Raw genomic sequence first — 27967 nt, 5'->3', positions numbered from 1 at the left:
AGAAAGACGTACAGTTTTGTTAAAAAAAGACATTTTGAGATTAAAAGAGGTCTGCACTCAGCAAGGCTATCAATTCTGTCAGAAGATTTTCTAGTTGCTTATTTACTGTGCATACGTGTATTAAGAAGTAAACTTGCCTTAATATGATAGCCTACAATGGCTCAGAAAAACCATTACAAACGATTATGACAATAATCTGCAGATTAAGGACTCTCTAAGTATGTGCTGACATGATAAATCATATCATCTGTATTATCTATCCCTCCAGAGAGCCTGAGAGCAGCTCCAGCGAGCAGCTCCAGCAAAGCCGGGAGGACAAAAGGAGGAATTTTGCTTAGGCACAGGCTTTCCATAAGCACGTCACACACCATCTCTTGGGCTGCTGCTCTTTCTTTAGTTTTTATTTAAAACAAACAAATGCATGCACCCCCCCAAAATGCTATGCACGAAAGCAGTGTTTCTGATCCCCGTTGTGACTTGGATGCAGAGTGACTCTCTGATGTGGTTGCGCAGGGGCCACAACTGGCTGTGCTTGTTTTATACCTGGGCGCCCTGCTGCCCTTCCGGCTCCCTGGAAGCAGAGGTGCGTTTCCCTGACCCCGCACATGGCTGTAAGGGAGCCCGAGCCCTCCCCATGCTGCCCCTTCCCCCTGAATAGCCACCTGGGATCTTCCCTGCGCAGCAGGACCCCGGGGCAGCCGCGCCAGCCACCCCGGCAGCCGCAGCGCTGCAGCTCTCACGCACCAGCGAGCCTCCGCTTCGTCCCAGCCCCTGAGGGATGAAACGAAGCCTGAGCCGGGGGGACTGAGCCAACCCCAGCTAACCTCCACCTGCTAAAAAAATTGACTGTGATGCAAATATTAAGCAAAAGCTTGGCAGACTGCGAGCCAAACCCCAGAGCCTGCCCAGGGGCTCAGCAGGTGCGTGCTGGGCTCTCCAGAGCTGGAGGGCAAAGGAGTTCTCCGCACAGGGCAATGCCGGCACCCTCAAGGGTTCAGCGTGCCCCCGGCTGCTTAGGGAGTCTCTGTGCATGTGCTTCAGCCCAGCACGGCTCTGTCTTCTGGTCCCTCCAGGCTCTGCCTCTCCCAAACACTTTGCTGGCACTATTGCAAGCTGCCTCCTTGGTGCAGGAGGGGAGCAAACAAGGTCTGCTCTTCCTGCACGTGCAAAAGGCTCTTACAGTGCCAGTTCAACATTATTTCTGTCTTTATTTTATATCTTCACGCATGGGGGTTCTCTGGAGAAGCTTATGTGTGATCTGATGCATCTTAAAGGAGCATATCCCACGTTTTCAGGCAGATATGAGTGCTGGCCTTTTATTTAATTGCAAAATCAGTAGAATGAAGATTATAAATAGTTATTGTTAATCCAGGGTAAAATGTGCTTGCTGCCTGCTTCAGACACAAATTCACTTTGGCATATGCAGTATTAGACAGCCAGAGCAAATCAAGCTAATTTAATCAACCTCTCTAACTATGCTTTATTTGTTAAAATCTTTTCTGGAAGACAGAAAAAAGAAGATAGGGCAATGTTCAATAAACATTTTACATGAGGCCTTAATAGGTCTTTGCTTAGAACGTTACTTAAAAACCTAAATGATAAAAGTTGCCCTGGATGGACAAAAGCAACACATAGGTAGGGTTTTGCGTGGTTAGTTACTGAGGAGTACACTTAAGAATTCAGTACAAAGATGTCAGCTGCTACATATCACATAGAAAAAGGAGCAGCTAGTGAAAACAAACAATGCAACATAAGCAAGAACTAAAAGGAAAAAGAAAAGATGGCTGAACCTCAAAATAATTGTAAGAACATTTTTGAAATAACCTCATATGCTTACATGTCATCTGAGTCCCCACCATTTGCAGGTGAGGAGCCACGCTTACGGTTCTCATCAAATCCTAGTCCTAACGAGTACAGAGATATCTGGAGTTCATGTCTGCTACTATCACCTTAACACGATGAGGATTTAGCCCTTCAAGTTAACCTTTCGTACAGTACTTTAGCACTGCAGTTTCCAGCACCATCTGCCAGCAGCAAATGCAAATGCTCATGGAAATGACTAAGGAAAAGAAATCATTATCCCAACTAACTTAATGCTCAGAAAGGTTTGATTTGAATTTATCTGTCAAATGAGTATGTTTGTGAAAAAGGAAAGCAGACATGACATGCAGTACATTTCTAGTATCACATACAGAGAATGAATTGCATGCACAGATCACAAAATGACAGCTGAATAGCTAAATCTGCCCCATCTAAAAATCAGAGCGGCAAATCCTGGCCCTGCTGATGTCAGAGTTTGGTCAATAGCCCAAAGCAGCACCTTCTGCACACTCATTTAAAGGTGAAGCACAGAACTGATAAGGGAGAAACAAAGACTTAGGAATTTCTGTCTCCGAACAAGAAAAATAAGTGATTTTCAAGTATTTCTGTCCTTTTATATGGGTACAGAATCTTTGCCATTCATCTTTAAAGAGGAATTTCATGCTCCCTAACCAACATTTGTATTAAGTAATATCACGGTGCCCAAGACAAAGATCATTAATCAAAGCAAACAAATCTACAGAATTCTGCTCTTCTCTCAACATTTTTGGAGAGGCCTCACTTACATTCACAAATCTGCTAACAGGAGCCTCATTACTTCCACATGCAAATCCCATCATTACATATCCACCTTCGCAGGGCAGGCCATTTCTTTCAAAGCGCCTGTGAACTTCTGTGTGCATCCAGCACACGCGCCTGCCCCGCGCAGAGCGCTGCGAGCCTGGGCGCAGGCTGGGCATCCAGCTCAGATACAGGACTTGGCACACGTATCAGGAAACGCCGCCTCGGCTGTTCTCTGCCTTTCAACGCATGCAGGAGTGGTCATACTGTTGCAAAAGAGTACAGCTGATACTTTTGTCTGTATTTTCATAGGGCCACTCTAAGTCTGGGACATTAAAAAAAGGGAATGACTGCAAAGTTGACATACCTGAATTGTTCTGCCTTGGAAAACACCACCATGCTAGGCAGAATAATAAAGAGCTTTAGTAAACTTTATGTATTACAACTGCTCACAATAACTAATCTTTGCTATTCAATACGAGAACTAGGCAGACACTCCTGAAACAGTGTTTTTTCCTCTAACAACATATTACTCTCATCCTTCTGCTGGTTCTCCTATTAACTTGAAATCCTTCCTGCTCTACTCCAGTGACGCCCATCCCCGGTCTGGCTCACGCAGCTTACCGTCCCGTTCGGCGAGTGCGGGCCTTCCTCTGCAGAGCACACGCTGCGCAGGCCACGGGCTGCCAAACCCTGGCGGGATGAGTCGGTGCCTCCAGCAGCAAAACATCCACTCAGGCACTAACTGCCAGAAAACGATGCCTCTGGTAATGCCAGACAAGTGCAACAGCAAGGGACACACGAATGGCACCAGCAGGAGAAGTTATGCAAATCCATGCCGATTTACGGAAAGGAAGGGTGTTTGGGGAAACGGGCCGTCTCTGGGGAGAGCCAGAAAAGAAATAAAAGCTTCCTGAACTACACTCATCCAGTGCCTTTTGCCTCAGGGGAAGCTCTGCCAGACTCAGGAACTGGTAACTCTTCTGCCCTTTCCTGAATCCTACTTTCGTCCCAGCCGGTATTTTTAGTTACCCAGTTTAGTTATCCTAACATCTGACTCCGAGATCTATGATACAGCAAAGGAAACAGATAACGACTATAGGATAAGCACAACCTGGACTCCAACCATTAAAGCAGCGGCGCCCAGCGTTTTAGCTGCAGTGGGCCAGGTAAATACTTGTAGAAAGGAAGCAAAGAGCCACCCGGCATGCTCCTTCCTCTCCGACCCGACCAAATGCACATCTGTCGTATCACCAAAATGCGGCCCTCCCCACCGCGTGGTGGGCCCACATCCGTGACGCGCCAGGACATGTACACTTCCCCCCTCAGCCTGGCAAGCCCAGCACAGCATGTAGGAGGCTGCTATTTTAGCGCAGAAAGGAGAAATCACAGAACCACAGAACAGTAGAGGTTGGAAGGGACCTCTGGAGATGATCCAGAGCAAGAGGAAGCAACAGGAAAGACAGTCATCAGCTTCAGATGAAGAAGCCAGTATTACCAACAAGGCGAATTTAAAGACATGCTTATTAAAACCCATCTTCCAAAATATATATGCGTGTGTGTGTATATATATGCGCCACAGGGAGCTACTTTGGGCATGGACATATGCTTAGGAGAGAAACAAATACCAATAAAATATCACTAGAAGCACAAGCAAAAGGCTGAATTCTTCATAATTAAGTAAGAAACAAAGTTTATAGAAACCAGTAAATATATTGCCAGTATTTTAGCAAGTGTGTGAAAAAGGTCATAAGTCCAAACTCTTTGTTTGAAAAAAGGGGGCAGAGAGTGAGAGAGGGAAAGAAAGAGAGAGAGGAAAATTACTCATCTATATTCCCAATTAGAAATGAAAAATTTTGCAGAGAAATCATGAATAACTTCTACAGGTAAAATGGAAAAACAACTGAAGGAAAACATGGAGAGAAAGTGAAGAGAAATTAAGTTGATCCAATTTCTGAATTTGCCACAGAAAAAGATATGGATGTGCCTCGACAAGCATTGCAGAAAATCTCAAAGACTGTTGAAACACTGGAAAACCAAACAGAAACCTGTGGATACAGTAATAACTGTAGAAAAGATAATCTTCATTTATATCTTTGCATTGTTTAGAACTTCTCTGGTGGAAATTATTCAGAATAATTAAAAATGGAAGATGGATGGTGACAAGCTAACGTTTCAAGAAGATTAAAGTTGTTGAAAAGTTACAGGTTACTGTGGCCATGTCTTCTGTTCAGTCCTGAAGACTACCTCACACGCACAGGAACATGTTACAGACTGCTGTGGCAGACCACAGCAGTACTAGTTCTAAATTTACTATTACACTTCCGAACTTTTTCCTCCTCCTCCTCTTTTTGTCACTAGGTAAGCAAATAGAACATCCCTAAACATCAGATTTTAACTACAATAATTAGATATAAGCATATGCATTGAGTTTCTAGGCCACTCAGCATCTCAAGTCAGGTGTCAACCTGATGGAAACCATCACGACGCCTGAAACATTTGCTGACAAATCCAACCCACAGCTAAGCATCGAGTCAGACATGGAGACTGAGCTGCCTTCTCATTCTGCCACAGAGCCCTGCAAGAGAGGTGAGACTCATCAGCAGTGTTGTGCTGTGCAAGACTGCTCTGTGGGTAAAGAAAGAAAGGCAAACACGCTGGGGTTGCAGGTGATTCTTTTAACATTCAGATTCTGAAAGATCAGAATTGAATTCTTGGCTTTTAGCTTTCCAGTATATTCATTCCTACCCCAAGTAGCTTGACGTAGCTTCTAATTAAATGCTGTACAGAAAACAAGTAAATTGTTGGTTCTGAGCTTTGCCACACAGGCCATTTCACAGACAATTTTATGACAGGTAAATTATTAGCATCCTGCTGCAATCATTTTATTAAAAAGAAATTAAGTACAGTTACAGTAGCCCAGCTGGAACATGAATGGTTTCAGCTGTACACCAGCTAACAGGTCAGAAGCAATAATTCCCCCAAAGACGCTTCATAGCATTCCCACTTAAGCTTACCCTTGTTTTGGCATCAATTTTAGCTCCTCGATCAAGTAGGAGTTTGACCATATTTGCATTTCCTCTCTTTGAGGCAACATGTAATGGCGTGATATCATTCTGTGGAAGAAAAAAAACATGAAAGTAAATATCCATATACATTTCTCCTATGAACTCCATGATCACATTGCTCACAAAAGTAATTAGGCCCACTTTACAAAAACTTAACACAGCTTTGTATCCCTAAGAGTACGAAAGCATTCCCTGGAGAGAAGCTGTGTTTATCCACACGTGTGAATTACTGGCCTAATGCCCTGCCATTTACATTAAGACGACAAACCTTCAAGCTGTGGTTGCAGTTATAAAACAAGACATCATGACTGTGCCTCAGTTCTCAGCTTTTGTATAAGAAGAGTTATATTTCTGGAACTTTATTGACTAAACCCTAGCAATTTTGTTCAGCTAGGGCCGTTTCTGAATGTGTAATAAGGTTTCCTACCTCACAACTTCATTAGCTGTGTAGGTGGTCATGAAAAGTAAATAAAACCACTATATCTGTAGCTCTGCTTCAAAAGCAACAAGGTGCCGAGGCTATTTATTTCTGAACATTATCAGTAAATTCCAAAAACCTCTTAAGCACCTTGGTTTCATAGTAACATCACTGTAATTTCCTCCACCCAGTTTATTCCTCTTATCAACATAATAGTACTTTACTTCAAGTGAGACTGTAAATATCTGTATATATTTCCCTAAATCACGCTTAGCAGGACAGCAGCATGTAACCGTGCTGCACATTGAGGACAGTTACATAACCATGGCGCACACACACACACACACACACACACTTTTTAGCAAGATGTGGCCAGGACGTTTCCTCATGCTCTGATGAATCCTTTTTCTTGTGCTCTATGAAGGCCACATCCTGTATATACTTGATCATATGGAGCCGAGTAAAAATAAAAGGACTTATATAGAGCACGCAGCTACAGTGGGAAGACAAACAGAGTTTTAAAGAACATGCTTCTGTGTATTCGGGGGCAGCGCACACAGCTGGCTGCAGAAAACTACCTTTCCTGTGACTGAGCAGAAAGCAGTGAATTTTAGTGAGCGTCTGTCCTACGGCTGACGGAGGCAGGGAGGCCCTGAAGAGCTCGAGTACGGCAGAAGTGTCTGACCCAGGCGACAGACCACTTAATAGCACTTCCGCAGAACTGCAGGTGAGCGCAATGATAGAAAACCAGTACCAAAAAAATAAAATAAAATAAAATAAAAAAATCCCTACTTAGATGTGACAGGCTGACTCATAGTTTAATAGTAAGTTGAGCACCTAATCCAGTATGCTACATTTTCATTTACTCACAATTTCACTACAAAGCTAACCCACAGCTACCAGAAAGCACTAATTAATACTAGCACACAGGTAAAATACATTTTAGCAAGGAGAAACAACAGAATTCTTTCTGCAATATTAATGATCATTAGGGTATCAAAGTCATTACAATTCCTGGGTAGTTGCTCCTTTCTCTAAAAAGAAAACAAAAATGCTTAAAACAGTAAATAAAAGCTATACTCTGCCTAATCCTGCCAGGGATGTAGAACTGTGCAGCCACTTAACACGCAATTTGTAAGTTGGTTTTCAAAAAGAATTAATTCTATTTGACTGGGAGTTGACACTGGATATAATACAGGGTCAATATATTACTGTGTGAGCCTCAAAGAGAATAGAAGAAAAAGGAGGAAAACAGTTCTGAAGATGCACCTTCTCTTCTTTCTCTCTTCCCAGGAGAAGAGATGTTAGTGAGGCAGAGGGAGAAAAAAGATGAATTCTACTTTCCTGATAAAACCAGTAGAGGAAATAACTTTCATCTTGTCAAATAAAGGGCAGTCCAGGTAATTCAGAACAAAGAACCACCCTTTTCTACTTGCTGAAGCCGATGGACAGAGAGGTTAACTCAGTCTAATAGATCTTCCTGCCCTTCATCCAGGACAAGCGTTAATACGTCAAAATAATTTACTAATATTATGCACAGACTAAAAGAAGAAATGCCTCTTCTAAGCAAGAACGAAGAAGTGGAGGAGGAAGGGATAGGGTTACAAAAGGTAAAACTAATACATATTAGGAGTCTGGTTTTCATTCATCTTGACAGCAAACTACATCAATTTAGTGCAGCATAGGAGAGTTTAACCACATCAAGACATGCACTTTGTATTAATCCTGCAGCAGTCCAATTTTTCAAAACTCCTGCTGCCTTAAATGAAGGAGAGTTGATTCTAAAATGCACATATGAGCACTGGAAGACACACATCTCAACTCCAAAGAGATGACTTTCACTCAGCAGTTAAGGTTTAGGTCATGCTGCTTGCTTGCAACAGGAAAAAAACTCAGGTTCACGGTCAAAAAGGAGTCCTTCTCAGACAACCTTTGCATTGCTGGGTAGTACCAAAAGCAACCGAAGCTGTTGCCTGTGCAGGTGTGTCTCGGCTCTCTAAGCACCCGTCTGGGAGCTCACGATGCCATTCTCACAGGGAAACTCTCCAGCATCTACTAAGGACTGAGCTCACTTCCGGCAGCTGGAGAGCTAGCAGTCTGTCTCATCTCCATTTGATCACCTGCCTTTAGGAAAAGCACGTAAACTTAATGTCTTGGGGATCTTGAAACCCTGAGTTATAGTTGGTCGAAAAAAGACAGCAAGTTCACATCAGGAAGAGGTGGATGCACAAAAGACGCGATCACTTAAGGCAAAGTTTGTTAGGAAAACAGACTAAGCAGAGAATGTCACACAGCTACTCTGAAATAATGAACTGAACAGAAGGAAACAAGGAAATGAAACCCTACATGCAGTGAAATATCTGTCCTTATGGATAAAGAAATTCAGTTCCTCTTTCCTAGGAAAAGAGCACTGCAGAAGCAGTATGTGCTCATCCTCTAGGAAGGAGGATGCAGTTTTAGTCATACTCATCTGACCTATTCAGACAGTTCATAAAAAGAATTAGAGATAAAGGGGGGGGGGGGGAAGCACGTTTAGCCTTATTCAGCCCTAACACAGCTCAGAGAAATACTGCAGAGAAACAAAGAGGAAAAAAGAGAGGGAACAGGTCTCCATTCAGAATCTAATTTTCCCATTTAGCGATCTGAGCTTTTAATGGTAGTGGACAATATGAAGCTATAACTCTGCTGGCTGCAAGTCCTGACCCCAGCACAGATGACAGAAGTGTTACCTGAATGCTTGAATAACTGTCTGCTGAAGTTTAGGGCAAGCAACCCGTCTTCAGCTAATATTGCACTGGGCCAAGGCTTAAGGAATTATAGCTAGTGTGTCACCTGTATTGCCCCTTACCATCAATCAGCATGCCTTTGTGACAATTAACATAAACCGAGGATAAACCTCAGACAACATTGTCATTAAGGTTTCTGATGACAAAACACACAGCAAGCAACTGCAACCCAAGTCATTTGTACTTGTCAGAAGAAACTAGAGGTAAAAATGAAGCTTCCTAATACGTGCAGCTCAGGTGTAGGTTATTAACACTAAAACTCTGGTATCAGCAAACAATATAGCCACCAAATGTGAGGTTCTGCTTTCTTCAGTAAATCAAAAGCATCTGCTGTCTCTTCAATCTATTTTTATCTATTTGATCTTCTATATACTTCTCCCTTTGTTCTTAAGATAGAATAGTAAATCAGGAAACATTTGAAGATGTTTTCCTGCAGTAACAAATCTGAAATGACTTCAAAAAGTTGCCCTAAAAAATGTGGTTCAGATCTAGAATATCTACTGGAGTGCTCCTTGCCCCCTCTCTTTAAATATCAAATGCTGGATAATGTGTCTCTAATGTCTGGCAGACCCCTCAAGAAGGAGATCATTTTTCATCCAGTTTGAGAGTTAAAATATTCTGCAGGGAATATGAAATATAACTTGTGAAAATAACAACTTAAAACTATACAATAAATGTTTGCAGGATTACAAACTAACACAGGTCCTTCTTTCTTCCCTGGGGTACTAGACTTGAAGTAATCTGAAACTGTATGTAGCCCAGAGTATGACGGAGTAGATACTGTCAGTTTTTCCATACTTCACAACCTTGTGGACTGCTGTTTTTCCCGATCCCTACACACTGCGTGCTGCGGCCTGGACCCTCTCAGGCAGGGCTTGTGCCTTCCTTTGGGGTCTCACAACAGCCAGAAATGGGGCAGGGGAGCGGAGGCTGCTTTGCTGCTTGCTGGCTTCTGCTTATGCCTGCTCTGAGGAGACACGAAGCCCTTTCAGCTGCCTGCCTCTATCTACAGCATCACAAGGAACTTCAGAAACTTTGAGTTACGCTGTGCTGAGCAATAAGCCACCTACGTTTCCCATCTGAAATGAGATCAGCTCCCCTCTGACACATGCCGCCATCTATCACAGTTCACCACAGTAGTCCAAGTTATTCCTTACCATTACAAATTAGCAACTCAAATGGTTAGGAAGTCAGAAAAAAAGAGGGAACAATTTAAAATCGCCAGACTGCAAACACAGTACATTCGGTAGTTTTATTTCAACGCATTTAGCAAATGAAGAATGCCCCTGGTTTCTGGTAAGATATGCTGTCTTATGGGATAGCCTCTCTCCCCAAATAGTCTGAGTCTACAAGAATGCTAATAATAAAGGAGAAAGGTAAGTATTTGAGCTTGCAGAATCATAGCAGGCTCTGATGCGCAGCTCAAAATAAAAAAAAAGAAAGAAAAAGCAAACCTTTCTATTCACGTATTGCACTGTTTTAAATGCTGACTGGCTGGGATGATAAGCTCTGTAATATGGAGATGCACAGGACAGGAGAAAAATCCGCCAGGGCACGGGGGCCTTGCAGGGCTGCCAGAAACTGCGGCTGCCTTGCATGATACCCACCAGCACCTCTGCCACAGGGGCCACTCCTGACCAGGCCTGGTGGGGCACAATGTGACGCAGAGCCTGGGCAGCCGCTCCGGCTCAAGGCCATCGTGGGCAATTCTTGCTCCTCTCGCCGCCCCGCCAGGGCTGATGGCTGGCTTGGCACAGGCAGTCCTGAGGGTCCTTGGCTCAGGTTGCCTGAAGAAACTTCTGCAGCCTTGTACTGCGACTGTCACCACAGGCACACCATGTAGGGACTGTGAAGACCCACTGCCAGGCTGATAGGGACTTGATATTTCTACCGTGAGCACCTAGAGAGTTTACTACCACCTTTGAACCCTCCATCCAGACCCTCAGTGGAGCGTAGCTTTAATCACAGAAGTTTCACTTCTTTACCTTCAGTTTTTAAAAAATACAGTTTGTTACTGAAATGTTCAGATGAATTTGGAATTTATTAAGATTGTCCTTCTCAGCTCCTGCCTGAGAGCAGGCTCTGGGAAGAGCTTAATATTGACAAAGATGTGTGAATAAAACAGAAGCTGAAAATAGCTAGACTGCTAAACCAGAAAGTTCCTTTACAGTCTGCAAAATCCCTCCATCATTACTTTTTCCTCTTGAAAAAGAGCACAGCATTGTTGGTTGTGGTCTACTTAAACTGCCATCAACAACACTACATGGGTATAGGTACCAGCTTCTAGAGGTAGGTGAAGATTGTGCTATGTACGTGAAGACATGCAACTATGCAGCTACATCAACATGCTGCATATGAAAACACTCACTATTCTCTCCTCATATATCTTCCTGTAACTCAGAAGTGGAGATATAACAGTAGAACCCCTGAGGAGAAGTCTCATATTCTAGTAGCAGTTACCAGGATCACAGAGACTTGTATGCAACTTTTTGAAATAAAAGAAGTTATAAGTACAAACACAAAGACAGTTTTAAGGAAACCTTAGGACAGTGTAAAAAATTTCAGCTTTTTCCCCCAGTTACTATTAGTGAGCCTTATTTTGTGCTAATTTAATTCTTATATACTTATATTTCTTCAGGCTAGAGATGCATAAAATGAATCCTAGAAGAAAAGGAGGAGAGTGTAACAAGGAACTGTTATGGCAAACCACCACTAGGGAAATAAAAAGATGTTTTTCTGTTATGTTACTGTCACTTACATATTGCCTGTTCTTTTTGATGGGCTAATGGTGTTCTGCTCCTTAGCCTCAGAGTTATCATTAATGCATGTTGTCCTTACATCACCCTCTCAAAATTTATCAAACCCTTCCTCAACCTTCCACAGTAAGCAAACTTTCTGCCTGTAACATCCACACCCAGTGGCATGGAGATTTCCTCTAGAATGAGGAAGGCTCTATGTCTGGAAGGCTGTTGTTTATAGGGTTGGATGCAGTGGTACGGCACTGTCACTACCTCCTGCTTGCTTTGGCAAGAAAGACATGGGCAGAGGTCATCTCCATGTAGAGGATCCCTTGCTACCTGAATCTCCTGACTTCCTCAAGTATAGAGCGGATGTGAGGGTCACTGAGGTTTCTTTCAGCCGTTGCTCCAGAAGCTGGAGAGAATGATTTCATTCTTCCTGTCTAACCACTATGCTCCTCAGAGACAGGTGGAGCTTCAGAGGGATTTTTCCTCCTTGGGTTGGGTAAATCTTTCCACTGGAAGATAATCTTGGACAGAAGATAGATATCTGAGGACTCCGTGAACCACCAAAAGATACCTTTTTTCTAATTATGATTCTCAGAAAATACAGTTTATTCAGAACACCTTCCTCACCTCCCCAGTCTGTATAGCAGCCTTGGAGAACCACTCATTTGTGCTTTCTTCTTGCTGACTCAGCACACAGCAGTTTAGATATACATGTTCATCACAGCTGGCTGGGAAGTGCAGTGGCTAAAACCGCCCGCCCTTCTTGTGCACTGCTCCCAGGGACGCTCAAGCAAGGCCTGAATGGGGAAGGGGACACACGCTGCAGGGGTCTATGGATTTGTAGCTAAAGAGCTTTTCTTGCACAGGATACTGCAGGTATAATCAGAACTGCTAAAGAAACTGGTTTCTCTCTCGTTCCTACCAGTGGCTGTTACTTGCTTTCAGCATGTAGCTGACTACACCTTTGCAAATCCTACATGTCAAAGTGCAAAGTGGCCTAGAACAAATTTAAGGGGGCAGCAGAAAGAGGAAAAGAAATCTCTGTGACCTGTCCTTTTCCTCTAGCACCCACCTGCCTTCAAGCTGAAGGTGGCCTGATTCTTGGTAAAGAAGGTCAAACATACAGCATGAAGCCCCTGTAACTGTGTCCAGCTGGGACTGGAGCACAGCGTTTTCATCATGCATTTGGCCACTGTACACAAGAACGGCAACAACAACAGGTCTCTTGAAGTGAATGCCTGAAAGAGGCATTGGTGGGTTTCACTTCTCCGTACTAATTGCTAGATTGGTAGTTCCAGAAGACAATATAAATACCTGCTATTAAAATGCTAGTAACACCCTCTGTAATTCAAAGGCAAAGGTGGCTGATGAACAATCTTTTTCTTTAAACAATTACTTTTTCCTGTTGAAAAATCTGATAAAAGAGACTGACTTCAAAGTCCTTTGGCTTCTTTCAGTTATTCAGTAGGGTTTACCAACATCTCTCCAACGTCAGGTGCCATTGCCAGCTAACAGAATGGTACTTAAAACTGTTTACAATCATTAGAAACACAGGTAGCGACTGTACTCACATGTTAATCTGGCTAAGAAAAAGGAGGACTTCACTCTTGGTTATCCTTTGTTGTCTTCCCCCATTTCTTAAGCCTGTACTTGATTATCTTCCAGGTTAAGCAAGAGAGGGAAACACAGTGATGTGATGAAGTGATCCTCTGAGCTGTGAAGGGTTCCAGTGAGGCACAGCCACACACGCAAAAACCTCTTACAGAAAGATGATGAATTTACATACAATAACTGTTATCTGCAAGCCAGTGTATACCCCGCCAATAATTGTAAGAGGTCTATAGCTGAGTTTGTGCCTGAGATGTCAAGTAATTTGGAATGAATATTTTTCCTTCATTTCAAAATGGCAAAGATCCAGCTCAACAAGGAGATCCTGTTTCACTTAGACTGAAATTATGAAGGTCTTTGACCCTCAGAGCCACCTCCTCGTAGATAGATGGACAAAAATAGGGCAACACAAGACCCATTTACTGAAAAGATTGGTCTGGTCTGCAGGGAACTCCCCATGTTGTGCCACCTTCCCTGCACTTGCAACAAGGCCAGAAGAGCGAGCACAGACACAAGAGAGCTGACGGACTTTAGTGAAAGAGCTGACACTAAATCAATCGCTGGACTGTAAGTGTCCAAAACAAAAGCAGGTACAGCTCCAACTCTTCTCAGCCTCTATGCTCAACAGGTTCACAGGCCTGCAGGCTCTGTCACACCAGTAAGAATTCCTGGATCTATGCCTACTTTTCTGAAATGCAGTGAAATAAGGGAACAAGGGAGCATAGCACAGCTGAGAGGCAGGCAGGTGTACACTGGCAGGGGTGAGGAGAGCAGCTGCTACCTCATATCACTGGGGACATCATTTACTTACAGTACAGCACCACTGTTTGCCTCCTATCCGCACACTGGGAGCCATCATCAAGCTCATATCTTCCACAGCCTTCACTGCTGGAACCTCTTTCTTCTCTCAGGCCTGTCAGAAGTCGACTGAAAACCAAGCAGCTAAAAAGATCTCCTTTGTCTCTGGTCTGCCCTCTGACTTCTTAGACCCTTTCACTGGCTCCTCTCCTACACCACATGTGCCCGTGCCCTTGCCTTGACAGTTCAGAGCTCTGCCTTCATCCTACACATCCCCTCATGTTACCTGCATCCCTCCCCACCTTCACTGCACAGATGGTGGGAGCTGGCTATTTATCCTTCCCTCCCATGCCTGCCTTCATGTTGCCCCCTCTGCCCAAGTGCCCTTTGCTGCCCTAGTCCTCTGCTTTTCTCCAAATCTCTCCAGAGAGAGAGATTTTTATCAATCCAGAATTGATACTTGCCTAAATAGTTTAAGATAAATTGAGAGGTAGACAAGTACTGTTGGTTCACGCTTATTTAACATGAATAAAGGAAAAAGGCTTGGTGGTTTTCAAATGCACAAAGTGCATTTGACACCCCCATCCTACAACTTGCTCTTTGTACCTCTGAAAACTACAGTACATACACACAGTATGATTTTATTTGGGCTTTATTACTTCTGTATCTTTGCTCTGTTGCTTGTCCTCCTAGACTGTCAACACCTCAGGTAAGGGATCTTCCTCTAGATGAGACACACAGCAAATCATGGATATTGTTTACATAAATTAAACAAAACAACAAGAAGTAATGAGGTGGCAGTGGGCAAGCAATACCTGTGGGTCATTCTTTAGTACCTGTTTTAGTACCTCTATCTGTTTTGCAGTCTGGGTACTCAAATATCAAGCAAGGGGTCTGCTACCTGGTGCTGACAACTAAGTTATGCTCAACTTACATTGGTGCTCCATTTGTCTACAAATTCACTGCTCTACCAGAATCTCTCTCATCTTTTTGTAAAGTACTTTCATTACCAGCAGCCTGATAAGCACTAAAAAACAAAATACTGCTCCATACTGTTGCCGTTTATGCTACAGTTTCTTTTGTCACAGCTACTTTATCTAGATTTGCAACCGCCATACAGTAGAGATGTGTTCTGCAGATGTCCCTACCCAGCTATCATAAGCACAAATAAGCAGTTCAGTGCTCTGAGTCACAGCGTCAGCCCACTGCTCTCTCGGGCTGATGTCACTGCATCTGCACTTCTGAGCAGTCTCCCTTTCTCTGACAATGACAACTAACGGGGGGAGAACCTGGAATTTCCAAATCTTGAAGGGGAAGGGCAGATAACCTTATTACTTAGGATCTGCTCTCCATCGGTGCCCCTAATACAAAACAGAGTTGCTGAAGCCCAAGTTTTATTATTTTAATAAACCAAGCACAGGCTGATGATGTTTAGTGGCACTGCTACTAAATACTACTAATTGCTACTGTAGTAGCATTGCTAATCCCTCATCTTGTTTCTGAGCGGGAAAGAGTTGACTCAAGACCCCATCATCTTCCTTGCTCCTGCCATTAGCGCCTATCAAATACTGAATATCAAAACTTATGAGAGTTTGAAATGTCTTAATGCTATAATTTGGTCAATTTAAGGCCTTGGGAATAAGAGGTCAACATTATCAGTGAAAGCCAAGTACACATAGTTAGAGGCTTCCCAGAAACCTTTAACTCCCAAATCTAATCTTAGCCTGTAAACTTCATGTGGATCTAACCCTGGACCTCTCTCTAGTCAATAATTTAAAATACTTTTAGTGATAAATGCTCTTGTGATATGGAGAACATCACTTGTGGGCAATGTATGAGAGTTGATCCTCACCTTTGATACTCAACTGTCAGCTTGATCAACTACCTGCTAGTACTCTTCTCACCAGCATCAGTAGGTACTGGATCATGACTTATAACACTGTCTCTTAGCTTTGGGGATTTACTTTCATTAATAAAACACTGAATCATGCTGTGTTAAATTAATAGTTGCTAGCACCAATTCTTTCCATCTGCACCCTTGCTTAAAATTTAAGAAAAAGATTCTGTCTCAAAACATTGATAGTGCTCTGTACAACGTCTTTATTCCTGGTCTACCGCATCCTCCAGCAACACACATTACTAAACACAGACAATCTCTAAGAACGAACTCTAAAGAATTGATGTGTTTTGGGGGTTGGGAGGAAGGGGGAGGTTGCCTTTTAACCGTGAAAAGTCCCAAAAGTTAAAAAAAAAAAAAAAAAGTAACTTCACTGCAAAACAAACACAAAATTATTTTATTTTTTGCAATGCTTATCATAAACACTTTGCTGCTTGAAAATTTATACTCCTTAACCATAGCAACATTAGTTTTTAGATATATATTGTCTAAAGTAAAAGGATATACTACAGTCTGCATTTTGTATGTGGCAAATATGGTAAGTAGTGGTACAGTGTTTTTACTTTTGTAAAAGTAATACAACAGATGATCAGAACCTCTGAAAAGCAGCCGCTGAATTATCTAGTTTAGTCCTCTCTAATCACAGATACCATACTACATAATTCCCTTCATAAATACCATCTTGAACACCCATTGGTTTCTGTTCTTTCTACATTAATTGAAAGGCTACTCCAGAACCTCACTACTTTAATATTAACATCTCTCAATTTCTAGTCAACATTTACTCATGTCTAGTTTATACCTATTTGCTCTTATGTCAACATTTTCTTTTAGTTTAAATGATTCTTCTTGCTCGCTGGTGTTTTTCTCCCTGTCCTCCCCTCCACCGGCTACCACATCTCCTCGCTGGCTTTGCTTGCTCCTGCCATACAGCAAAGCTACAGGTAGGGGCATTCGTCTCACTGAAGCCCAGCCTGCCTTTTGCAACCCGGGAGCTACAAAAACAGCAGCTCTTTTTGATTAAAACAAAAATGTTAACAGGGCCACAGCTTTGAGGAGGTTTGGGGGTTAGCGCTCAGGTTCAGTTCAGCAGCCCAAACACGCCCTTTGCACCTTATGACAACGGAACCAGGCGGCCCCTCGGCCGGCAAGGGCAACGCACACTTCCACACCTTGTGGTAGAAGTGTTTCAAAGTGATGATTAAGCAAACTAAGCATAACTAAGATTTCATTCTTACCCTTGCAGTGAAGTCCACAGCAGCACCCCGATTTAACAGCAACGTAGCTACATTGATATTTCCATAGTGAGCAGCTATGTGGAGCGGAGTGAACCCACTCTGGAAAAAGAACAAAACAAAAACAAAACCAATAGATACTTATTTTTTTTAATATCTCCTTGGTACTCCAAAATTTGTATCACATCACTGTCAAAAGCTAGTAAGCAGAGTCTGCTGCAAGTCACCATTCCAATTCTGTACTAGTTTTTACTCACTGATACTTATTTATAGACTCTCTGAGTCTAAATAAAACTATACTGCTACGCAGGAGGAAAAAGAAATTAACGTAATTATTCTAGAAAATCAGAACTAGGATAAAACTTTCAATTATTCCAGAGAAACATCAGCAAAACATTTGAGTATTAAAAGCAATGGTTTGTCTTTTATAAGAAATTAATTTCTAACTAGAAATACCTATTTGTTTTCTATATTATGTCAGTCTTGCAACTTAAATCTCTTAGAGATTCTTTGCAGAAGTTCAGATACAAGTCACTTGATGATACTTGCTAACTGGATTTTATAAATTCAAAGTAGATGCAAATGAAAACAACATCAAAGACCATTTTAAATGATTAATATGGACTTTTTCCAAGGGTTAGTACCATAAAGATCAGTCTCCTACTGTGGGTAATCACACTGGGTTATGTTCAGACACCACAAGTTGTCAGCCTAATTAGAAGATGCCTTACTGATAACATCACTTCAGCAACTTATTTTCATATTTAAGTAGTTTTATTTCCTTTTAAAATAATGCTAAAACATGCAGCAATTCCATCAGTCCTGCAAAGTACGATACCTTATGGGAACTAGATGCATTTCTAAATTGTTAGCAAGCCATGCTAGCTGCCACTGCCTTGCTTTGGGAGTTTTGCGGATTTAAAACCACTCTCAGATCATTCTATTTGCTGACACCATCAACGTAAGTGTCATGCAGAAGCCTAAAAGATCAGTCCTGGATGCACACAACATGACAGGGTTGTCTGCAGCTCTTGACACATCTGATAAACATCCACAGCGTGAGAAGCCCTGAAAACTCCATCTTAGGTAATACAATGCTTTTGTGATGGCAATTAGTTCCAAAGAATGCTTACTCTTACTTTTAACCCCTGGTTTCAGCTGCAGAAAGCCCTGGTATCTAAACTACAGTCTTCTCTAGCACATGCTACTTCATTTAGTCTAAAGCAGGTATCTATCCTATAAAAGGCAATGCAGAAAGGAGGAAGAAGAAATGATGCAGCAGCACTAAGTCATGGAGGAGTGATGATGCATATATATATTTATATATACCTCTGTTGTTCTATTCACCATCATCTAGGTTAACACATTTGGAAGCAAAGAGGGGGAAAAAATGAACGGTTAGTTCACCACTGGTGATATGGATGCGAAAAGCTTCATGAATGCTACGTGGCACGGCAGCTCTGAGGACAGCACAACCAGCACAGAGAGGAAGCGCGACTGAATGGAAGCTGAATGATCGTGGCTTTCACATGTTAATTGTTACATGTTTATCAGAGTTCTTAAATTAACGAGATCACAAACAACTAATCAAATTACATCATTATATGATGTCTATAGCACACTACTGCAGTAGTGGCTTTCATTCCCAAGAGAATAATTTTAATAGTATCTTGGTTAATATTTTCCATTTGCAAGGTTTCTACAGGAGAAGTCAACCCTGATTTAAATAAAAAGCGGATGGGGAGAAAGAGGCAAAGGAAGAAACAAACAGAACTTTATTTTTAATCGCACAATGTAGAAAAAATTATATACAACTTTGCAGCAAAATACTTCATTGGATGTAACATGTGGTCAGCACCTAACACAGTACTGAGCCTTATTTCTTTTTACAACTGACCTTTGACTCCACGTCAGCATTGTGGTCGTTCTGCAGTAGCAGAGCCGCCGCCTTCGTGTCGTCCTTGCGAGCAGCAATGTGAAGAGCAGGAAGACGGACTTTTCCCTTCGTATCATTTTCAAGCAACAGTGAAACCACCTGGTCGTGCCCTTGCTGCAAGGCTACTGCCAAAGGCGTGAAACCATCCTGCAACACACAATGGGGACTCTCAGCAGACACGCCAAGATTGCCAGGGGGTGGAGAGGGGAAGGAAGAGATCACAGCAATAGTGACACTGCTAGCTCCAATTCAAAGCGTAAAATGGGGCAAATTCAAAGTACCTTGCAATGACACTGATATTGGAGTAAAGTGTTGATGAACTAGGCCCCAAACAACACATCTATCTGACACTTCAGACTTAAACATAAAAGCATAGAGCACAAACAAAATGGAATGAGACTTGAAAAAAAAAACCCAAGTGAAATGACTCACTGATTAACATTTACATATATATGTACTTATATAATAAAGCATACAAGCATACAGAGATGTAAAAAGTTGAAGTGATGTTAAAATACAAATGGCAGTGATGTCTCCATAGCAAATTGTCCTTTCCCTCACAACTAGAGGTGATAATCTATGCTTTTTATGGGAAAAGAAAAGCACAGATTCATGCTTCATCTCTATCCTCTGTTTTTTTATACGTGGATTGTAAACCTAATAAAATTCGCAAAGGAATTGCAAATTCTCCCAATACACCAATTGATTTACTATAACTATAAAGTGAACATTTCCATTTATGAAAATTAACATAGAACAATTAATAGACAATCCTCTCATCAAATCAAATGACTTTCTTTAAGACTAGTGAAGTAGCAACCAAAGAAATGCAGAATAAGAGACCTGAAATACAGAAGATAATGTTTAACAGATTTTAAAGTGGATTCAACACAGGAAAAGTACAGTCTAAGATGCTTTTATAAAATTATATTTTTTATGGATTTTTATAAAACTAAAGAATGTAGTAGCTGTCATCTAGATGCTGATACTTTCTAAACATCTAAGTGTTATTCCAATCCAGGAAAATATTCAGCTTTGCCCAAGATAATATTCATAAATCACTTAAAAATTACAAATACAAATTATTTTATTTGGGATATTTCACTATTACATTTGATTTTGATAAGCACGTCAAAAGTTTATATTTCTAAACTTCATTGCACTTTAGCAGATATTCTGTTAACAACTTTTGTCATGTACAAACGTACATGAAATTGTACGTTTCTAAAAGTGTGAAATAAATGCGTAGCAATGGGACAGAAGAAAGTAGATCCCTGCTACTCTGTCAGAAGTGTAGAGTTAAAAGTGTCACCTTTTTGACTTTTGGAATCTAAAGCAATGTTTTCAGTAAGGATTTTCTCTCTCTAGCTTCGCAAAACAAAGAGAGAAAGCCTCAACTTAAAGTTGAAACAGGAGGAGCTGCAAAATTGGGGGGGGGGGGGGGAATCACTCTGAAATTCCTTGGGTCCTAACAAGTCTTTCGCTTAAATGTGTATTTTTTCCTCATCCAGCCGCAGCCTGGGCCCTCGCCCCCGCGCTGGCGCGCTCCCACACGCCGCTGCACGGCCTCCCGCCCGGCCCAGGCGGCGGCAGCAGCAGCAGCGGTGGGGAGAACCGCTGGGCAGCTTGCGAGCCCGAAAACCTCCCCCTGCATCCCCACAAGAGGGCTCTGGCAACACGGTGCCTGCAGAAATGGAGGCTCTTTGCGTGGCGAAACCCGAGCCCACGGCTCAGGGCTCGGCGACCCGGGGAGGTTTTCCTCCTTGCTCCTTCACGCGGTCAACAGCGGTGGCACAGGCAGCTACAGCCCAAAGGAAGGTGGTTTCGCTATCGACATCATCTTTCCTCATCGGGCTTTCTCTGCTGCAAGAAACGCTGATAATAATAAATGAAAATTCCTAAAAGCACCCTTTCCCCCTGCCCTAGGGAAAAGGGAGGGGACGGGCGGAAGCGCTGCATTCCCGCAGCACAGCAGCTGCCACCTCGGGCGCGCTGGGTTTCCTCCGGCCCCCGCGAGCTGCCCGTCCGTCCCGTGTGGAGAGCGTGGAGCCCCGGGCCTGGCCCGCGCGACCGGGACACGAGGCGGGACGGACGGGAACGCGTTCGCGCCGCCGGCTGCCTCGACGGGCCAGGCCGCAAAGAGCAACTGCGGGCGCGCGTCACCGTCTCGCTGGTTCTGTAGCTAGCAACTTCACCTCAAAACATAAAGCAACCCCCCCCCCCCCCCCGAAATATAACCAAAACTAAAAACAACTTAAAGAAAACAGCTGGCACTATTTTTTCCCCCATTAAAACAGCTCTGTTAAAGGGTTTTGTTATTAAATATTTAGCTACACGGCCCTAGTTTAGTAACAAAGGCTTTTGCACTTACAGTGATAAAGATAAATTAGATTTATATTAAAACTCTGGCCAGGAGAAAATAAAAAAGCTCTCTCACTACCATCACAAACAAGTAAGGCAATAAAGGCTAGGTTATTTTGTAGCCTGGTATCTTCCCAGGAATTCTCCATGGATAAAATTAGATTGCACCTTATCATCAGGCTGAGCTGGAGAAATGTTCAGCCTGAGCTGACATACCAAGCTTAGGGGAAAAACAACACAGAAGATAAAGAACAAAGTATCCACGCACAATTTTAGATACATCTAGTTTCAGAAAATGATACAATGACTAACATTTTCAAAAATCATAATCGAGTTGTAGGTCTCTGGGGGTCCCATGACTTCTTTGTTTCCAAGTTTTTATAAAGAAATAGAAATTAGCATTCTGAAAACCACAATTTTCAATTATTTTTTTACAGATTTAAAATATTTCATTTTGCTATTTCTTGACTTCATATATTTGTGCACTTCCAGAAAGCAGTTTCTGATGCACACCTCTAGTTATAACTAATCATTAGTGATTTTCAAAACATAATTTTGATCCATTTGTGGTGGTTCTTTTTTTTTTTTTAATGATAGTGACTTCAGAAGAAACTAATAAAAATTCTGTACACACATTATACAGTGATACTACAATATATAGTGATGAGATTAACTAATTTCGCATTTCATATTTTGCAAGAAGTGGGACTTTCTGAAATAAGCATTATTTCCTTCATGGATTCAGTTCAGATGCATCAGCCAGAATTTAATGAAAGGTTACAGAGAGCAATTACTGAACTATATTTTTAGCCAAATCTTAGAATAAAGATAACTGAAAATTAATCAGATTGAAAACTTATCTCAATACAGTACATTTAAGAAAATCAACATGTCTGCTATTCTTATAACCTCTCCAAATGTTTTCCCTTTTCCTTCCAAGTTGCCTTATTTGGGTCAGAATTACTTCTTAGTGGCAAGGAATAAAAGTGCTCTTCTAGAAAGACCACAGAACGCCTTCAAGGATGGACCTTGCATTCTTCCCTCCACTTGAAATTATCACTGCAAGACCAGATGGGATAGCTGGGTACTACAGCGTGGGCATCAACATGGCAATAAATGCAGCTCAGAAAATGTTCCAAGCACTAAGTAAGCCTGGGGTTTCCCTGGATATCCCAGGGCTGGCTCCAAAGTAGATAAACAGTTACTCTTGCTTTATGGTTGTCCTCAGCATTACTCTACTCAGTAGTTTTAATGAAACCACAGAGAACTTTTATATCTTGCATGCAGCTCCCATGCTGAAGCACTTAATCGTAAATGGGAGTCTTTCAGGTTAAGAATACATCTATTTTTAGAACCGCTTTTAGTTAAAGTTCTTTTTATTTTAGAGGTGGCAAGAGATGGTTAAAACTGCTGAAAGCCAATAACTGTATTCATTAGCACGGTTTGCAGAGGGAATATTTTATTGGTCTGTAATTCTGTATTTAAAAGACTAGTTTGATAAAAGCTGTCAAGGATAACTGCTGAAGCACATTTTACTTTGTTCATACAGTGTAAAATTTGAATTTTTACCTCTGTAGCAAGGCTTTGACTGGCACCATTGTCAAGAAGAAACTTAACAACTTCCAGGTGGTTTTCTTGGGCTGCCATATACAACGGAGTGAAACCATTCTGAAATAGGAAAACAAAAGCGTAAACACCCCACAAACATTTTTATATATATACACACATATACATGTACGTATACATATACACACACTATATATATACACACACACATCCCAGAGATCTGCAGAAGTTAGGTAGATTAGGAGGAAACAAATAAACTGCCTGCTCATATGCCAGTTAATGGCAAGATCTCCAATGATTTAAGTGAAGACAGGAGAAGTGTTTGGGTACTGTAATACTATTAAAAAAAGAGTTGATGGAATCTTTCAGATGATTAGGTACAATTCCCGCAGCCAAGTAAGAATTCAAATGTGAACTCAGATTAAAAACCGGTCTGAAAAACACATCTGGTAGAGAGGAGTTATGATGCCTCATAAACTAGCTGCAGCAATGGACACGCAAAATTGGACAGGCAAATATATACAAGTCTCTAAGGAAAGCAAGGGCAATAGCTCTTCAGAATACTTTTCCAATTTTTTCCTCTTCTCTCCATTATTTTAATAGCTTTGACTTCTCTCCCACTCTTCCCTGCTACTTCTGCTTTTTGTCTCCTCAAAGAGCTGACACGGAGCATGGCCTGCTTGTGGTCACTTCGCTGCCTCATTACAGGCGCCAGGAGATCTCAGGATCACCTGTTCTCAGTGGCTTGAAACAGGTTTATCAGTGTTTCTGACCACATTAAAGCAATTCTCAAATTGTGCTCGAGTGAAGGATTTCAGTCAATGCCGTACAAGTATTAGGGGCTGCAGAGCTTAACTCATTCTCTGGCAAGTGCGCTCCTTTTACAGTCAATGCTTTTGTCTTTGCCTTAACTGTACACAGCTCACCACCTTTCAGCGACTGAATCTCCTTTTGCTTTGGGCATTAACACTAAGGGGACGCACTTTTCCCTATCGATCTATGCATTTCAGAAATTCACAGCACTGACGAAATCACTCAGAAATCCAAAAACGGCAAAAGGAAGTCACAAAACCTGTCCTGGGTTCAAGACACCCCCACAGGGGTTTATAAAACTCGCTGATTTGCACTTGGCAGTTGCTTGGTTTTCACACAGCATTGCATGGCCCTCAGTGCAACAGAATCATTAACTAGTGAACAAGCAAACCTTATATTACAAATTAAAGCATCCATATACTATTGATAGAATAGTTCGGTAATGCTGAAACAACCAAGGCAGCATCAGCAATAAGATCAACAATCCCTCCTTCCTCTGACCTATGATGAGTATGTTCATCCTTTTCATACTCCAGCAATACCCTTTTTGTCCGACGTACCTCTGCTAGATTTGACCTGGTCCCTTTCCTTACGGTACCAGCATGGGCAATGACTCCACTAAACTTTTTGGGCAGGAGGTCACTGAGGCTTCGGTGGGCTCTGTTGGGACCCTCTCCTTCTTTCCTCTCACTGCATTTCCGCAACTTCTGTAAAGCCAGGACTTGTCCTGGGCAGGGGCCATCCGGGACAGCACTCCAGCCAGAGCCAGCTGTGGCGGGAGCAGCAATCTCCCTCAGTAACCGCTCTAAGACCCCCCCAGATCTCATAACCCTGTCGCACCACACCTACCCGTGGGTTACTCGGGGGTGCTGGGAGGATGAGGGGGAAATGCGTGTGTGGAGTGGGGCGAGGAAGAGGCTTGAGCCAGACAGGGCTCTGGGGCTACCAGGGAAGGATCAGAGACACGCTGTGATCTAGTATCGCACAACAGCCACCTGCAGCACATGTGAAACGGGCGTGATGGATATGGTGGCACTGCCGTAGCACTGCTACCAGTGGTGCTGTCTGGTACCCATCCACTTCCAGCCATGACACCGTTGCAGACTGTCGTTAGCACTAGGGCAAGAGGGTTCAACTACCCTTCAGCACTGCCATTCATCCAAAAACAGAATAAAGGTCTGCCTACATTTAAACCTGGTAAAGACTCCATCTCTGCCCATTGTTTAACAGAGGCTCAAGCCATTCCTTATAGCCAGGCTCTTTGTTTATCCTGGGACCAAAAGTCTGTGTTTGGGAGACAGCTTCTCCTGTCTCCCTCCTCTTCAGTGATCTTAGGGACCCGTTTCCCCTGCAAACCTGCCTGAGACCACCAGATAGATACCACCTCCCCAACCTACCTTTTGGGAAAATAGTTCAGCACTTACACTGCATCTTAGTGCTTCCTATTCAAACACTGAAGATTTCCTGTCACACAGCTAAGGCATGGAAAGGCTGAGTGTGCGTGATGTGAATAAAATGGAGAAAAACCCAGACAGCATATTTTAACACTGCTGGAGAAAGCACTTCTCCCTGACATCAAGGCTCTTTTGAGAGTGGAGGAAGCAGTCTGAAAGTCTTAAAGGCATCAGGTGGTCAAAAACAAGACAGAAGCTTGGTATTACTCTGGAGGTGATAAATGACCAAACACAGCTCCTGGGTTTGCCTCACCACCATATCAATTCTGTGATTCCAATGGAAAAAAAGTAGACCCAATTTTAGTAGCCTGCATTCCATAAACTCTTCATCCAACTCTCAAAAAGTCAATGCAATTACGAAGCAAACAAGTAGTCTAAAATATGAGGTAAGGGATAGTTAAAAATAGCAGGTAAAACAGAAGAGATATTTAAGCTGGCTTAAATAAAAGAGAAGTTCAGGAAGTGTTCCCATGTGATTGGATTTGGCCAAGCAAGTATCAGCACTGTCAGGGTTGCAAACATTGTCGGGACAAACATTTCTGCAGGAGAGGAGGAGGAGAGTTTGACCACATATTTGCATCAAAGAAAAGTCATTAACATTCTGGACTCTGCAGAGATGAAGGGAAACCACAGTCTAAGACCTATAGCAGTGAATTATGGCTGAGTTATACTAGCCATGGTAAAAACAGCTCAGACATCTGACTTTAACAGCAATGGGGCAGAGAGTTTCATGGCACACATCAGACACTGACCACAGAGGAGAACACAGGTGATCTGGGGTCAAGCATGCAGACTTGATGGACAGCAGAGAAATAGGAGGTCAGAAGGAAGGGCTGTTAGAAAGGAAATGAGGCGAATGGGATGTTTGGTCCAGGAGGAACTCTACCATCAACAAGACACAAAGCAGCTGTGAAACCACATGTTTACAAGGCTTGCACAATCTGCAAGGTCTGTTGCTGTTCCGGTAGTTTGTTAATTTGGTCTCCATTCAGAAGAGCATCGCTACAAGCATAAAGCAGGCGCTGAAGTCCCACCAGAGCCAAAGTCTAGAGTTAGCAATGTGTTAATGCACTCTCCAGAATCAAGGCCTGACAGTTTAGTTAAAGCTCTGCTTAATGAAAAACAAAGAACCCAGAAAGTGCTTGCTGAGGTACCTGATAGGTCACATCACAGATTATTATTTTAGTGAACAGCAGAGTCTGGCTTTTCCCCTGTCATCTCATGGCAATATCAATACCTATTTACTAACTCAGCTGGAAACTAAGCTTCACTTTTTAAGTTTTAAACATTCACATTTAAAAAGCAAGCAAGAAACATTTCCTAATTGTTAGTTTCAGAAAATAATTAATAGGCAAAATTTCTCAGAACCAAGTATTATTAGAACTTGGAGGCAGAGCAGAACCCTTTTTCCTATGTTTAAATTTATTGTAGGGTAGTCATCATCTTTACCCCCACACTTTGCTCTTTCTTCTCTCTTTAAAAGAAAAAAGAGAAAAAAGAAAGAAAAAAAAAGAGAGATGGAAATTGCTAAAGGACCACCAGCCTAATGAAAACATTTTGTCTTCCATGATAATAAACAGCCCGAGAACAGGCACAAAATTCAGACTCCTAGAGCTGACACTTTCAGCAGGGTACAGCTGTTACCCTCAAGGAAGAGAGGAAAAAGCCAACTCACAAAAAATAGGGTCAGCATCAAAATGAAAAACAAGCAGAAAAAAAAAATCTTTGGGTGGTCTTTCTGTGAGCCTGCCAAATTCACAGAACATTATTCTAAGCTTTAAGAGGCTACGAGCGATGATCTGACTCACAGGCGAAGCTAGTCTAGAGGTGGCTTGGTAACAGGGAGCTCTGAGGCCCGCAGGGGCCGTGCCGAGGGACCCGAGTCCCACACGAGGTGTCTCACTCCCAGGTACTGGTAGGGAACGACCAATATAGAAGTCTCTCAAGCAAAGACTTCAGAGACATTCAAATGAAAAAAAAAAATTTTCTCATCAGTTAGCAAAATTAGGGTAACATGTGGCAAAACCTAAGGATGTATGGACCATGCAGTTACAAAAGGTGTTTACAACTGCAGATTATTTTTAGTTTCAGGGCTGAATCCATGATCTGAAACACAATCAGAAAAGATTCTTTTATAGCTATCTTGCTTTCTTCAACAGGAAAATCACGGGAAATGTTTCTGCTTTCTTTTGCTTCCTAACAGTTGTACAAGATTTTACTTAAAACTGTTTTTCTGTTGTTGCTGTGCTCTTTAAATTCAAACTCTATGATGCCTTAAACCAAATACTGCGGTACCTAGCTAGTATAAAAGAGTAAGAAAGTGGAACTGACCAGCCTATTTTCTTTATCCAGGTGAAGGAAATATGAATGAAACATGAAATATAAATCATAAAGAACTAATATTATTGAAATAGATTCAATTAAATAGTTTGTTCATATTATTTGAGAGACCATGAAAAAAACAGGTTTCTTTAAAATGTACATTTTTAATTCTCCCTTTTCAACAAGCATTGTCTATCATACCCACCTTTTGATAGCACAAAAGAATGGCAATACTGGGCCAGGTGAGAAGGCCATCTACTAACCTAATCCCCAATAAATGAGGGGAGAGTAGAGGAACAAGGCAGGCAAGCAGGGATACTTCCCATGGCACATCTGCACGGCTGCCAGCCATCTTGC

At 42.2% G+C, this 27967-nt stretch overlaps 1 protein-coding gene across 1 annotated transcript in view; it reads right to left on the bottom strand.

The window, feature by feature from the left end:
- ANK3 (ankyrin 3) overlaps positions 1-27967 on the bottom strand; it is a 207477-nt gene that overhangs the window by 116486 nt on the left and 63024 nt on the right. The window contains exons 5-9 of the mRNA XM_067299783.1: positions 23025-23123; positions 19056-19241; positions 18488-18511; positions 17162-17260; positions 5619-5717 (exon numbers count right to left, since the gene is read on the bottom strand). Of these exons, the coding sequence (XP_067155884.1) occupies positions 5619-5717; positions 17162-17260; positions 18488-18511; positions 19056-19241; positions 23025-23123 (507 nt within the window). The remainder of the gene's footprint in view (positions 1-5618; positions 5718-17161; positions 17261-18487; positions 18512-19055; positions 19242-23024; positions 23124-27967) is intronic.

The sequence above is a fragment of the Apteryx mantelli genome, chromosome 7 (genome assembly GCF_036417845.1).
Source record: "Apteryx mantelli isolate bAptMan1 chromosome 7, bAptMan1.hap1, whole genome shotgun sequence".
NCBI lineage: Eukaryota > Metazoa > Chordata > Aves > Apterygiformes > Apterygidae > Apteryx > Apteryx mantelli.
Note: the sequence above shows the minus strand (reverse complement) of the source record. Positions and strands in the feature narration are given on the sequence as shown.